General features: G+C 43.7%; 1 protein-coding gene across 10 annotated transcripts in view; it reads right to left on the bottom strand.

Moving 5' to 3' along the window:
• Nucleotides 1-15,034, bottom strand: part of LOC140425573 (transcriptional-regulating factor 1) — a 322,969-nt gene that overhangs the window by 19,939 nt on the left and 287,996 nt on the right. For all 10 annotated transcript variants that reach the window (XM_072510059.1, XM_072510041.1, XM_072510032.1 and 7 more), the window contains one exon: nucleotides 7,990-8,103. In XM_072510059.1, the coding sequence (XP_072366160.1) occupies nucleotides 7,990-8,103 (114 nt within the window). The remainder of the gene's footprint in view (nucleotides 1-7,989; nucleotides 8,104-15,034) is intronic.

Raw genomic sequence — 15,034 nt, forward strand, 5'->3', positions numbered from 1 at the left:
CCACATTACTGTTGTGCATTTCCCCAAGAGCAATTGTTCCCACTTTATGCTCCTCAGCTCCTGTCTAATAGCAGTATAATTTCCCCTCCCCCAATTAAATACCTTCCCATACTGTGAGTTCCTATCCCTCTCCATGGCTATGGCAAAGGTCAAGGAGTTGTGGTCGCTGAAATGCTCTCCCACCGAGACATCGGACACCTGGCCTGGTCCGTTGCCGAGCACCAAGTCCAATATGGCCTTCCCCCTAGTCGGCCTATCTACATATTGAGTCAGGAATCCTTCCTGTACTCACCTGACAAAATCTGCTCCATCCAAACCATTTGCACTAAGGAGGTTCCAGTCAATATTAGGGAAGTTGAATTCACCCATGACAACTGTTACTTCTGCACTTTTCCAAGATCTGCCACCCAATCTGTTCCTCTATCTCTCTGCTGCTATTGGGGGGGTCTATAGAAAACTCCCAATAAAGTGACTGCTCCTTTCTTCTTTCTGACTTCCACCCATACTGACTCAGTAGACAAACTCTCCTCAACGACCTCCTTTTCTGCAGCTGCGGTGCACTCCCTAATTAACAGTGCTACTCCCCCTCCTCTTTTACCTCCCTCCCGAGTTTCAAACTTTTTTTGAAAAAATAAATTATGATAATATCTTTTTTGGTTGTATGATGTTATGGTCCATTGAAACTACAATACTCTGTGCTACATAGAACAGGTTACGGATTATTTTCCCTGGCAAGTGCCAAATTATCTGATGATGGCTTGGGATTGCCCAACTATTACTTCTTAATTTACTTCACCTTTTCTCCTACTCTTTCTGACTTGGGTAGTGCATTGTATTTTGATTTAGTGTCACCAAGGTAGAAAGGGAGAAGAAAAAAACAAAACACATCAGCCAATGCATCACATCCGTCTTCACCCAAGAGAATGAGGATGTAGGTATGGAATTCAGGGAGAGGGACTGAGGTTTTTGAGCAAATTGAAGTAGGGAGTGACAAGGTATTGGAGGTGTTAGCAGGTGTAAAAGTGGACAAATCTCCAAGTCCGGATGAATTGTGTGGCGAGGGAGGAGATTGCAAGGGCTCTGACCCCAATTTTTAATTCCTCTCTGGCCATGAGGGAGGTGCCAGAGAACTACAGAACAGCTAATGTTCTTAAAAAGGGTTGTATAAATAAGCCAGGGAACTACAGACCAATGAGTCTCACGCCAGTGGCAGGGAAACTAGTGGAGAAAATTCTGAAGGAAATAATCTATCTCCACTTGGAGAGGCACGGTTTGATCAGGGATAGTCAGCATGGTTTGGTCAGAGGGAGGTCATGCTCAACAAATTAGATTGAATTTTGGAGGAGGTGACCAGGTGTGTAGATGAGGGTAGTGCTGTTGATGTAGTTTATATGGATTTCAGCAAAGCCTTTGAGAAGGTCCCACATAGTAACTTATTGAAGAAGGAAAATGCACATGGGATACAGGGTAATTTGATGAGGTGGATTCAAAATTGGCTTAGTTGTAGTCATCTAAAGATGGCTGCTTTAGTGACTGGAAGCCCGTGTCCAGTGAATACCACAGGGACCTATGCTGGGTCCCCTATTATTGGTAATTTATATAAACAACATAGATATAGATTACTATGGGGGGGACGCAGGATCATTAAGTTTGTGGATGACACAAAGATTGGTTGGGTGGTTAACAGTGAGCTTGAGCGACTTGGGTTACAGGAAGTTGGGATCGTCAAATGGGTAGATAAGTGCCAGGTGGAATTTAACCCTGAGAAGTGTGAGGTGATACATTTTAAAATGAGTAATTTCACAAGGAAGTATTCAATGAATGGGATCTTCATTTTTGTCCATAGATCTCTGAAGGCGGAAGGGAAGGTTAACAGGCTGGTGAAAATGGCATATGGAACACTTGTCATTATAAATTGAGGCTTAGATTACAAAAGCAGGGAGGTCATGTTGGAGCTGTACAGCACTTCGATGAGGCCACAGCTGGAGTACTGTGTGCAGGTCTGGTCACCACATTATAGGAATGATGTGATTGCAATGGAGGGGGTGCAGAGGGGACCAGGATGTTGTCTGGGATGGAACATTTAAGTTATGAAGAAGGTGGATCTTTGGATGAAGAGGGTGGATACACAGGGCGAATATGGAGCAGTTGTTCCCTTTAGTTGAAAGGTCAGTCACGAAGGGGCACAAGTTAAAGGTGAGGGGCAGGAGGGGGCAGAAGGTTTGCGGGGGGGGGGGGGGTGCCAGGAGAATTCCTTTTTACCCAGAGGGTGGTGACAGTCTGGAATGCTCTGCCTGGGAGGGTGCCTCACACCTTTTAATAAGTACTGAGATGATCACTTGGCATGTCATAACATTCAAGGCTACGGGCCAAATGGGATAGGTAGGTCATGTGTTTTTCATGTGTTGGTGCAGACTTAATAGGCTGAAGGGCCTCTTCTGCACTGAATTGTTTGTGATTCTGATTCTGTGAAAACCTTTACTCTGTCACTATCCATCAGTTGGGTGGCATGGCGGCACAGTGTTGCCTCACAGCGCCAGGGACTCGGGTTCAATTCCGGATCTGGGTAACTGTGTGGAGTTTGCACTTTATCCCCATGTCTGCGTGGGTTTCCTCAGGTTGTTCTGTTTTCCTCAGTCCAGAAATGTGCAGATTAGGTGCGATTATGGGGTTACGGGATAGGGCGGAAGAATGGGGCTAGGTCGGGTGCTCTTTAAGAGGATTGGTGCAGCCGCGATGGGCTGAATGGCCTCCATCTGCACTGTAGGAATTCTATGGTTGAATGGTAACTCCATTTGGAAATGGGCAAGTCTGACTACCAATCTGGCACAGGACTGTGCTCTGGTGTAATGTCTGACATGATCAAATCACTGGCATTCAGGAATAGTTTATTAAGATCCTTACTGCAAAGAGACTGCAATACAGGAACGAGGTGCAGCTCAGTGGCTAGCACCGTTGCCTCACAGCACCAACCACCCCGGTTCAATTCCAACCTTGGATGACTGTGTGGAGTTAGCCCTTTTGCCCAGTGTCTGCGTGGGTTTCCTCCGGGTGCTCCGGTTTCCTCCCTCAGTCCAATGGTGTACAGGTTAGGTGGATTGGCCATGCTAAATTGCTCCTTTTTGTCCAAAAGGTGCACAGGTTAATTGGAGTTATGGGGATAGGGCGAGGGAGTGGGCCCAGGTAAGGTGCGCTTCAGGAGGGTCGGTGCTGACTCGATGGGCCGAATGGCCTCCTTCTGCATTGTAGGGACTCCAAGGATTCTATGAAGGAAATTCTGCTACGGTTGTACGGGGCATATGTGCAGCTTTGTTTTCCATATTTGAGGGAGGATATACTAGCATTGGAGGCAGTACAGCAAAGGTTCATCGATTGGTTCCAGATTTTGGCTGCAGTTGTCCAAGGTAATGGAAGGCTTCTAAATTTTAGTAGTTTTCAGATGATGGCAGGTAAATTCAATTCATTGCATGTGTCCTGCGTTTGGCAGGAAATTATATTGAAAATTCAATGCAAGACCAGTAGGAAGTAATTAATCATGAACTTCTTACTTATCCATACCATTAGATTCATAGCAACAGTGGCTACATGGTGTCTAATAGTCTTTAAATAGGGCAATATATTCCCTCAACATCATTTACTGAATCGATTCCATATCAATTGGATCACGTATGTAATTAACAACATTTCTAAAAGAAACATATTTGGATCGATACGCCATGATAAGATGAGGCACTGAGATTGTTAAGGGATCAGAGTTCAGTGAATTGATACAAGTATTAAATGGCTTTTTAAAATTCAATTCCATTTAGCAGGAAACCTTTTGGCCAGCTAGTTGGTACAAAATATAATTATTTTTGCACTAGCTAAATAAATTGGCAAAGCTCAATAAAAAGATATCTTTGTTCAAGGAAATCGATCGCCGAACAAAAATGAAAGTCCTCCACCGACAGGTCACCAGTGCCATTATGGTTCAGTCTGCAACAAGAACCGGGTAACCTTAATCCAACAAATTGCACAATGATTTTGTGGAGGAGGAGGGGGGGGGCGTGAGAAGGCAGAATTCTCACTCTGAAGCCGAGTCTCATGGCAAAGTGGGTGAGTGGGACCCTTTTACCATGGCATAAGTAACATCCTGAATCACTCATTCTCAGAAACAGTTACAGAGTGCGCCGTAGATATGCCTCTAACAAATTCTGGTCTTACAAACATTTTTAATAACCCTCTGTGTCAACTCAAACATTAAATAATTATAAAATACATAATTTCCTCAATCTCAAACATATAATGCAGATATCCATTAACATTGAGCAGACTGCAATGGTGAAAAGACATAATTGGCACATAATTAACTCAATAAAGAATCCAGCATTTAAATGTGAATAGTCCACCTTTCTTTATTAACTTATATCCGATCTGATCAGTGACTCTCACTAATAGTTAGAGGCACAAAGAACCTGGGATTTGATCAAACTAAAATGCAGCTACAGTGTTATATACGACACATGATTACTGTTAATGGATCAGTGCAGCACTAACACTTAAATGGCTTGGCATGGGGTCGAGGCAATGAATCCACTTATTAAGGGCAATAAAACAAGCGGTGTTGTTAAAAGTGTTACAGTAAAACAAATGCACAAGTGAAACCATATATACCAAGCAATCTGATGAAAACTTTATACAGATTTATCAAACAAAGTAATGTAAATTTTCACTCAGTATTCTAATCTTTTGCTTTCTCCAAAATAGTTTTATAAACAAGGAAAAGTTAACGAAAACATCAGCTTTGGTGAGTTGCTGAAATGCATCTCGTAGAATGGCACACAATGCTGCCACTATCAATAGGTGGTGAAGGAAGTAAATATTTAAGGTGGTGGATGGGGTGTCAATCAAACAGGCTGCTTAGTCCTGGCTGGTGTCAAGCTTCTTGAATGTTGTTGGGGCCGCACTCATTCCAGGCAAGTGGAGAGTATTCCATCACATCCCTGACTTGTGCCATGGACGTGGTGGATAGGCTTTGGAGAGTTAGAATTCCCAGTCTCTGATCTGGTCCCAGCTCAGTTTCCAATCACTGGTAACTCCCTGCGTATTGACAGTAGGGGATTCAGCAATGAATTGAATGTCATGGATTAATGGTTTGATTCTCTCTTGTTGGAGATGGTCATTGCCTGGCACTTAAGTGGCAAGTAACATTCATTTAAAAAAAAATAAGGGGCAATTTAGTGTGTCCAGTCTACCTACCCTGCTCATCTTTTGGGTTGTGGGGGTGAAACCCACGCAGACACGGAGAGAATGTGAAAACTCCACACAGGCAGTGACCCGGGGCTGGGATCAAACCCGGGTCTTCAGGGCTGTAGGCAGCAGTGCTAACCACTGCGCCACCGTGCCATCCTTGGCAAGTAACATTCATGCCACACATCAGCCGAAGCTTGAATATTGTGCAGGTCTTGATGCATACGGATAGAGACTGATTTAATATCAGAGGAGTTACAAACAGTGTGGAAAATTATGCAGTCATGTCTGAACACCCCCACTTCCAACCTTATGATGGAGGGAAGGTCATTGATGAAGCAGCTAAAGATGGTTGGGCTTAGCGCACTACCCTGAGGAACCCCTGCAGCAACAGCAATGTCCCAGGACATTGGCATAAAGGGCAGCACGGTAGGACAGTGGTTAGCATTATTGCTTCACAGCTCAAGTGTCCCATGTTCGATTCCCGGCTTGGGTCACGGTCTGTGCGGAGTCTGCACATTCTCCCAGTGACTGCGTGGGTTTCCTCCGGGTGCTCAGGTTTCCACCCACAGCCCAAAGATGTGCAGGCCTGTACTGCGCTGTAATGTTCTATGTTCTATGTCCTGAGTGTCCAAAAAGGTTAAGTGGGGTTACTGGGATAGGGTGGAGGTGTGGGCTTAGGTAGGGTGCTCTTCCCAAGGGCCGGTGCAGACTCGATGGGCCGAATGGCCTCCTTCTACACTGTAAATTCTATGATTCTATGACTGAGATGGTCAACTTCCAACAACCAACTTCCTTTGTGCTAGGTATAACTCCAACCAGTGGAAACTTTACCCCGATTCCGACTGACTTCAGTTTTGCGAGGGCTCCTTGATGCCCTACTTGTTCAAATACTGCCTTGTTGCAAATGGCAGTCGCTCTTACCTCAGCTCAAGTTCAGCTCTTTTGTCCAAGTTTGGTTCAAGGCTGTAATGAGGTCAGGGGTTGAGTGGTCCTGGCAAAATCCACACTGAGTATCAATGATCAGGTGAAGTGCCACTTATTAGCACTGTTGATGTCACCGCCTATCATTTTGCTGATGATGAGGAATAGACTGATGGGGTGGCAATTGGGGACTGGATGTTATAGCAGGACTGCTACATTTGATCGTTTGTTGTGGGATCGCGTGGCTCTGTCTATCGCATGTTGCTTCCACTGTTTGCATGCATGTATTCCGGTGTTGTAGCTTCATCAGGTTGGCACCTCATTTTTTGGTGCTGCTTCTGGCATGCTCTCCTGCACTCTTCATTGAACCAGGGCTGATCCTTCATCTGATGGTAATGGTAGACTGGGGTGTTTGCTGGGCCATGAGGTTACAGATTGCAGTTGAATACAATTCTTCTGTTGCTGATGGCCCATTAGTGCCTCATGGATTACTGGGTCTGTTCAAAAGCTATCCCATTTAACATGATGATAGTACCACATAACATGACATAGGCTAACCGCAATGTAATGACAGGACTTTGTCTCCACAAGGACTGTGTCTCCACAAGGACTGTATGGTAGTCACTGTCTTGGATAAGTGCATCTAAGACAGGTGAGGATGAAATTTTCCCTCATTGGATGTCTCACCACCTGCCGCAGACCCAGTCGAGCAGGTATGTCCTTTAGGATCAGCCAGCTCAGTAAGTAGTGGTACTATCGAGCTATTCCTGCCGATGGACATTAAAGTCCCCCACCCAGAGCACATTCTGTGCCCTTGCCATCCTCAGTTCTTCTTCCAATTGGTGTTCAGCATGGCGGAGAACTGATTCATCAGCTGGGGTTGGGGGGGGGGGGGGGGGGCAGTAGGTTTCCTTGCCTAAAAACTGATGTCATGAAATTTCCTGGGGTCCAGAGTTAATGCTTAGGACCCACAGGGCAACCCACTGTATACCATGTGCTGCCACTTCTGGTGGGACAGGACATATCCGGAGCTGGTAGTGGTGGAGTCTGGGGCATTCACAGTGAGATATGATTTGGGAGTATGCTTGAGTTATGCGTGACAGATGTCCCAATTTTGGCAAATGCCCAGAGATGTTAGTAAGGAGTACTTTGCAGGGCTGACAGAGCTGGGTTTGCCATCGTCATTTCCAGTGCCTCGTCAAAGCCGGGTGGTCTGTCCGGTTTCATTCCTTTTTGACTTTTTCTGTAGAGTTTGAAACAACTGAATGGATTGCTAGGCTATTTCAGAGGGCAATTAAGAGTCTATCACATTGCTGTGGGTCTGGAGTCACATGTTGGCAGATGAAGTTGACAGATTTCCTTCCCTAAAAGGACATTAGTGAACCAGATGTGTTGTAATGACAATCAACAATGATTTCATGATCAATATTAGACAAGCTTTAATTCCAGATGCCTTAGCGTGATTTGAGCACGAGTCCCCAGAGATTTTGCCTAGTCCTTCGGATTGCTGGTCCAGTGATATTCCCTCATTGTTAAAGACTAAACAGACTGTACAATTTCAGTAATTTAAACAGAAAATGCTCCGCAGTCAGATATTAAATGACCTGCTGAGCATTTCCAGTTTCTATTTCTGATTTCCAGCATCACAGTATTTTGCCGTTGTACATTTTCAGTGTCCTGTCTTTATTTTAAATTAACATACATTTTCTTCTATTAACTGCCATATATTAATCAACCAATAAATGCTTATATTGAAAAGAAGCAGTTGGCACTGTGTCTTAAAATCTAATCAAATGTGACCAGCATTTGCTCTTTCATATTCAGATTACTTCTTACCATTCTCTCTGCTTCTATTTCGGCAAGGCGGGTCCTGTGCTTTCGACCTAATCGCAAGACCTTTTTCCAAGTGTAGTAGTATTCAACACATTGTGCCACAGTCTTTGACTTTACCTGTAATAAAATAATCAGGCTGATAGTGTTGCATTACAATCAGAATTCCATTTTCATACATGTTTGCTGAATAACAGAAGTTTTGCATTAAACTTTAAGAGCTTATATACAATTGTAGGAATGAGTTGCATCTGCACGTTACGTACCCAGAGAATGGTGAATATGTGGAATTCACTGCCACAAAAGGTAGTTGAGGCCAAAACGTTGTGTAATTTCAAGAAAGAATTAGATATAGCTCTTGTGGTTCAAAGGAAATTGGGGGGGGGGGGGGGGGGGTGGAGAGAGAAGGCTGGATCAGGGTACTTTATAAATTTTTATTCATGTACGAGATGTGGGTGTTGCTGGTAAGGAGAGTATTTATTGCCCATTCCTAGTTGTCCTTTAGAAGGTGGTGAGTTGCTTTCTTGAACCGCTGCAGTCCTCGAGGTGTAGGTACACCAACTTTGCTGTTAGGGAGGGAGTTCCAGGATGTTATCCCAGCAACAGTGAAGGAACAGTAATATATTTCCAAGTCAGGGTGGTGAGTGACTTGGAAGGGAACCTCCAGGTGGTGAGGCTCCCAGGTATCTGCTGCTCTTGACCTTCTGGATGGTAGTGGTCATGGGTTTGGAAGGTGCTGTCTAAGGAACCTTGATGAGCTACTGCAGTGGTACACACTGCTGCCACTGTTTGTCGGTGATGGAGGGTTTTAATGTTTGTGGAAGGGGAGCAATCAAGCGGGCTGCTTTGTCCTGGATGGTGTTGAGATTCTTGAATGTTGTTGGAGCTGCACTCATCCTGGCAACTGGAGAGTTTTCCATTACACTCCTGACTTGTGCACTGTAGATAGTGGACAGGCTTTGGGTGGTTCAGGTTAGTTACTCGCCGTAGAATTCCTAGCCCTTAACCTGCCCAGGTAGCCACAGTATTAATATGGTTAGTCCAGTTCAGTTTCTGATCAATGGTATCCCCAGAATGTTGATTATGGGAGATTCAGCGATGGTAATGGCTTTGACTGTCAAAGGGCGTTGGTTGGATCCTCTAATCCACTGCAATTCGCATACCGCTGCAACCGGTCCACATCAGACACCATTTCCCTGGCCCTACACTCATCCCTAGAGCATCTCGAAAACAAGGACTCCTACATTAGACTCCTATTTATTGACATACAGCTCCGCCTTCAACACCATAATCCCAGCCAAGCTCATATCAAAGCTCCAAAACCTAGGACTTGGCTCCCCACTCTGCAACTGGATCCTCGATTTTCTGACCAACAGACCACAATCAGTAAGAATGAACAACAACACCTCCTCCACAATAGTCCTCAACACCGGCGCCCCGCAAGGCTGCGTACTTAGCCCCCTACTCTACTCCCTGTACACACACGACTGCGTGGCAAAATTTGGTTCCAACTCCATCTACAAGTTTGCTGACAATACGACCATAGTGGGCTGGATCTCGAATAACGATGAGTCCGAATACAGGAGGGAGATAGAGAATCTAGTGGAGTGGTGTAGTGACAACAATCTCTCCCTCAATGCCAACAAAACTAAAGAGCTGGTAATTGACTTCAGGAAGCAAAGTACTGTACACACCCCTGTCAGCATCAACGGGGCCAAGGTGGAGATGGCTAGCAGTTTCAAATTCCTATGGGTGTACATCTCCAAAAATCTGACCTGGTCCACCCACGTCGACGCTACCACCACGAAAGCACAACCGCGCCTATACTTCCTCAGGAAACTCAGGAAATTCGGCATGTCCACATCAACCATTACCAACTTTTACAGATGCACCATAGAAAGCATCCTATCTGGCCGCATCACAGCCTGGTATGGCAACTGCTCGGCCCAGAACCGCAAGAAACTTCAGAGAGTCGTGAACACCGCCCAGTCCATCACACAAACCTGCCTCCCATCCATTGACTCCATCTACACCTCCCACTGCCTGGGCAAAAGGAGCAGCATAATCAAAGATCCCTCCCACCCGGCTTACTCACTCTTCCAACTTCTTCCATCGGGCAGAAGATACAGAAGCCTGAGAACACGCACAAACAGACTCAAAAACAGCTTCTTCCCCACTGTCACCAGACTCCTAAATGATCCTCTTATGGACTGACCTCATTAACACTACACCCTGTATGCTTCATCCGATGCCAGTGCTTATGTAGTTACATTGTATATGTTGCGTTGCCCTATTATGTATTTTCTTTTATTCCCTTTTCTTCTCATGTACTTAATGATCTGTTGAGCTGCTCGTAGAAAAATACTTTTCACTGTACCTCGGTACACGTGACAATAAACAAATCCAATCCAATCCAATAATGTAGGAGATGGTCATTGCCTGACCCTTGTGTAGCGCGAATATAACTTGCCACTTGCCAGCCCAAGCCTGGATATTGTCCAGGTCTTGCTGCATTTGGACATGGACTGCTTCATTTACAAACCCATCTGGTAGAATGTAATTGGAAGGAAATGTTCATTTTCACATTTTGCACCTCCTTGAATGAGACCCAAGGTAATTGAAGAAGGCAACTAGAAGAGGGATGCAGCTCCCTTCAACTTGGAACAGTAGAATAAACCTCATTAATTTTATGGGTACCAGAACTGGTGTTCATACTTATTTTAAATGGAGTAAAATGCTACAGTTGACACATTTCTGATTTGATTTGTCACATGTACGGAAGTACAGTGAAAAGTATTTTTCTGCGGCCGAGGGAACATACACAATACGTACATAGTAGACAAAAGAATAATCAACAGAGAACATTGACAAATGGTACATCGACAAACAGTGATTGGTTCCAGTGCGAACAAGGGGCCAAACAAGCTGAAAGACCTGTTAAAATCCACATCAAGGAAGATATAGATGTGGCAACAGTTTAAAGCAGAAGACCTTTGTCGATCTCATCTGCACCAACACTGCTTTCCCCATCTCCCCATCCACAGCATATTCCTTGGTGCATTTATATTAGCCCTGAATCCCATTTGTTGACAAGAACTTAAGTGTATTTCCTGCTTGAAATCTATTTAAGTTTCTTGTTACCACTGAGTTGCCGGGATTTAAGTTGAAGGGTTCTTCTTGCATTGCCTATTTTATTGCCATTAGTTTATCAACACAGCTACTTTTTCTTAAATTCTGTACAAAGCAGAAAAACTTACTGGAGTCCAAACTGTTGGGAGTTTATTTTCAAATTGTGTTCAGTTTGTAAAAATCTGGATTGGCCTATTTATTGCACTCATCCGAGTGGACTGATGTTGCCGAAAGTGTTTGCTATGTTGCAAGTGACTCAAGTGAGGCAAAGTATGTGTTTCAAACAAGGCTGATGCAGGACAGTCCACGCACCACTACATGACCAATAAATGATCATAAACACCAATGGATCAATCTGTGTGCTGCCTCAGTTTTACTGAAGTTAAATATAAGCTTGTTCCAGAACAGGATGGAATCTTAGTCTCTAAAGTTGTAGAAAATATAATTAAAAATCAGTCTATCTGGAGCAGGGCAATTTAGGAACTGTATGCTATCCAGGTGAGGTAACTCAGCACTGACAAGGAATCGAACCTGGAACCTTCTGGTTGGTATGACATTCTGCCTGAACTGAGGCTTTAGGAGACCTCAGTACTGAAATCTGCTGCATCAATGTGCAATGCCAGGTAGCATGTGAATGCACATTTATTCCCACGCTAGAAGTTTTCTTCTTGGCTGTCATGTTACCTGGAGATGCTTTCGGACCTCCTATAAACCAGCTACAGTGGCTTAAGCAGTACCTTGACAGTAGCTTGCTTGCCGGCCCTTGCTAGGCAATGGTTACCTAAAGGGGTGGGCAAAAACTTGTACTGACATAAGCTGCAACAGACTAATGTTTGTGGTTAATTTGTATTTTTCAGGCTGAAATTTTTTTTATGTCAAAAAAACCTAAAGGGATTGCCTGCATGCGATAAGAAATGGCTGTAAAATCATATGGGAAGAGTAAGTTTGAGGTTACTTGATCTGAATAAACATGCCAGGGTCCAATCCACAAATGGGAAAGAAAAAGAGAGAGAGAATAAATAAATATCTTTCGACTAGCCATACTTGAAAAAATTATCATTTCATTTATATTAATTAACACCATCCATTCTGTTAGGGAAGCATTTTGACACATAGGGCAGAATTTAACGGAAACATTTTTATGTTTGTTTATGGCGGGTTTTGCAGAGAGTTTCCAACCGGCTGTGCCTGTGAATTCCCCTTCGCTATTCAATGACACTTGGTCACTTTTTTGGGTGCTGGGGAGGTTCTCACAGGTTTAGCCCACATTTGGAATTTTTTTCAGCACTGGGGAGCTGAACTTCGAGATCGGGCTGCCATTGTGAAAGTAGGCCCCGATGGCCCGGGAGATCCCCAAGGTGGCATTCCACCTGGTCCACGTTTCTGAGGACCAGTACTGAACGGCGACCGGTTGAGGACACCATGGGGAGGCAAGTAGATCCCAGGTAAGCTTGCTTAAGGAGGTTTAAAACCTATCTAGGCGCTCACCATTTGATCAAGCCCCTTTTGGGTGGGATTCTGATTCCGACTCCATGCGGAACTTAGTTATATCACGCGAGGCATAAAGGCTGCCGGGAAGGAGGACTCTCACGGGATCTACTGGTCGCATTGCGCTCTTGCTCGTGCTCAACATGGCTGGTAGATCGTGTCCAAAATTGCTTTTGAGTTTTGCTCGAAAATGTAACAAAGATTAAAATCACACTCTCCGTTAACTTCAAACAAAGTCTGAAGCTTCCATGGATCCAATTTTACTTTTGTCCATTTCATTTTTAAATACCTGTAACAAGACGTTACATTGGCAACTGCAGCTGTTTCTCATTTTTCAGTGAGGGAGTGAAAGGATGTCAATTATATTTTTGAGGCAACAAAACGTACCCCCACCAAAGAACTAACAACTAAAACATACAACTAGAGCACCAGAGGCAATGTAAATAATTTAAGCGACCGATATAGCTGTCATTGAAAGAAATATAAAAAAACATGTTTGAAAGCGACAGATCAGTATATGGGAATTTTATTGTTTAAAGGTACTAGAAGATAAAACTATAACTTTAATTATCAGACTTAATTAATGAAGTGCAGGCTTGTGCATATTTACAGAACCCAACTAGAATGATGACACAAACGGTCAAATTAAAACATACTAAAGCTCATAACAAGTAAATGCTTCACAGCACATTTCTTCACTGATCATGTACAATTTAATTAATCAGCGAGTGTTTCAATTCTGGAAGCCAGCGCCTGAGTGAGGGTGTGGTAGAGGCAGATTCAATCGTGGCTTTCAAAAGGGAATTTGCTATGCACCTGAAAACAAAACAAAATTGCAGGGCTGTCGGAAAAGGGCTGAGAGTGGAGCTCCCAGGGTTGCATTTGCAGAGACCTGGCTGGGATACAACAGGTCAAATAGTTTCTAGTGTTGTAACAATTCTATGATGGACTCTGCTCCATTTACTCCCATCGCCTTAAGGAAAAGTCTTAATTATCCCAATGGATAGTTGTTAAATTCCTCATTAGCTATCTATACATACAAATTGACAGGCTGTCTTCACAGCTAACATTTTCAACATCCCAGCAAAGAAGCTACTGACCATCTTTGTCTACTCATTTTCCAACAATGCCCTCGCTTCTCTAACTAGATGTTTACTGAGCACCTTCTGAGGCAATCAGCTGACAGCATCAACTACTTTTACTGGGAGTCCGATCCATATAATCAGGTGTATCCATCGGTGTGCGCCCGGGCTCGTATCCATCTGGAAATGTTGCATCTGAAATCTCACCTGAGGCTTATTAACTTTGTAGCTGCATTATCTGGTCCTGTGCTCACAGTTCAATTTAAACATTCTCACCCTTTGGAACAGCTCGTCTTTTATAAAGCAGTCATAAAGCTACCGTATGTTACCGTGATGACATTCAATACAGAACTCGGGTTGACAGGTTCAAAACCTTGAATTACTGATCTAAGTCAGGGCATTAGTAGTTGAGATGTTTGCAGTCACTTGAGGAGAAATACCAAATTTACAATATTCAAACATTAATTTCTTCTGCTCCCTATCCAGAAATAATCTTATGCACTGATTTAGGATTGTAAAAATAAAATAAATAGGGGCATTAACCACAATGCAACATCCTTAAAGGAGAAATATTTCTTCTATTCTCAACAAGCAAAATATTTCAGATGGACTGATATTCTTTTGTGACCTCTTGCTTTTAACCTGGTTCTAAATGTTTGCAAAATACTTTGACATGGCGGATCTCAAGCTCATATGTTCATACAGGGTATATCTACCACATATAAAAGCAGCGTTGATATTCTATTGGCGCTGTACATGTAGCTGGCGAATTGAGTAACATTATGCCAGCTAACGTTACGTTACTTTTGATAAACTGAACTCCATCCTTTGCATGTTCATCATGTGGAGCTACTATAACAATGAATTTGTTTATGCCCCACCAATGTTAAATGTGAGACATTTGCCTATTCCATGTAATTTAAATTCATTTATTTTTCTGGCACTCCCTCTCACTTACACCTTCCATGTCAGCCTGTTCCCCTTTGCATTTCTTCTTGCCCTTTTCCCATCACCTCCTTCAACCTCGGTAATGAACCTGGGTCCCTAGTGCTGTGAGGCAGCAGTGCTAACCACTATGCCACCATGCCGTCCTCTTCTCTTTTCTAGAGATGCTCTATATGTCGGCCTCACTCACCCTCCTTGAAGGGAAATTGCTGACTTCTACACAGCATCTCCCTCTGCTGGCAAGAAGGTGCATCCTGTCACATCAGCCAGCAAGTTGGAGAGCCAATGTGCACAGCACTGCTACATCAGCTTAAAAGAACATAGCCCTGCATTTGCTCAGCAACTTTCTTTAGCTGGGTAAATTTCCGATGATAATTTATTTCAATCATTCTAAATAGCATTCAATA

Source organism: Scyliorhinus torazame, chromosome 1 (genome assembly GCF_047496885.1).
Source record: "Scyliorhinus torazame isolate Kashiwa2021f chromosome 1, sScyTor2.1, whole genome shotgun sequence".
NCBI lineage: Eukaryota > Metazoa > Chordata > Chondrichthyes > Carcharhiniformes > Scyliorhinidae > Scyliorhinus > Scyliorhinus torazame.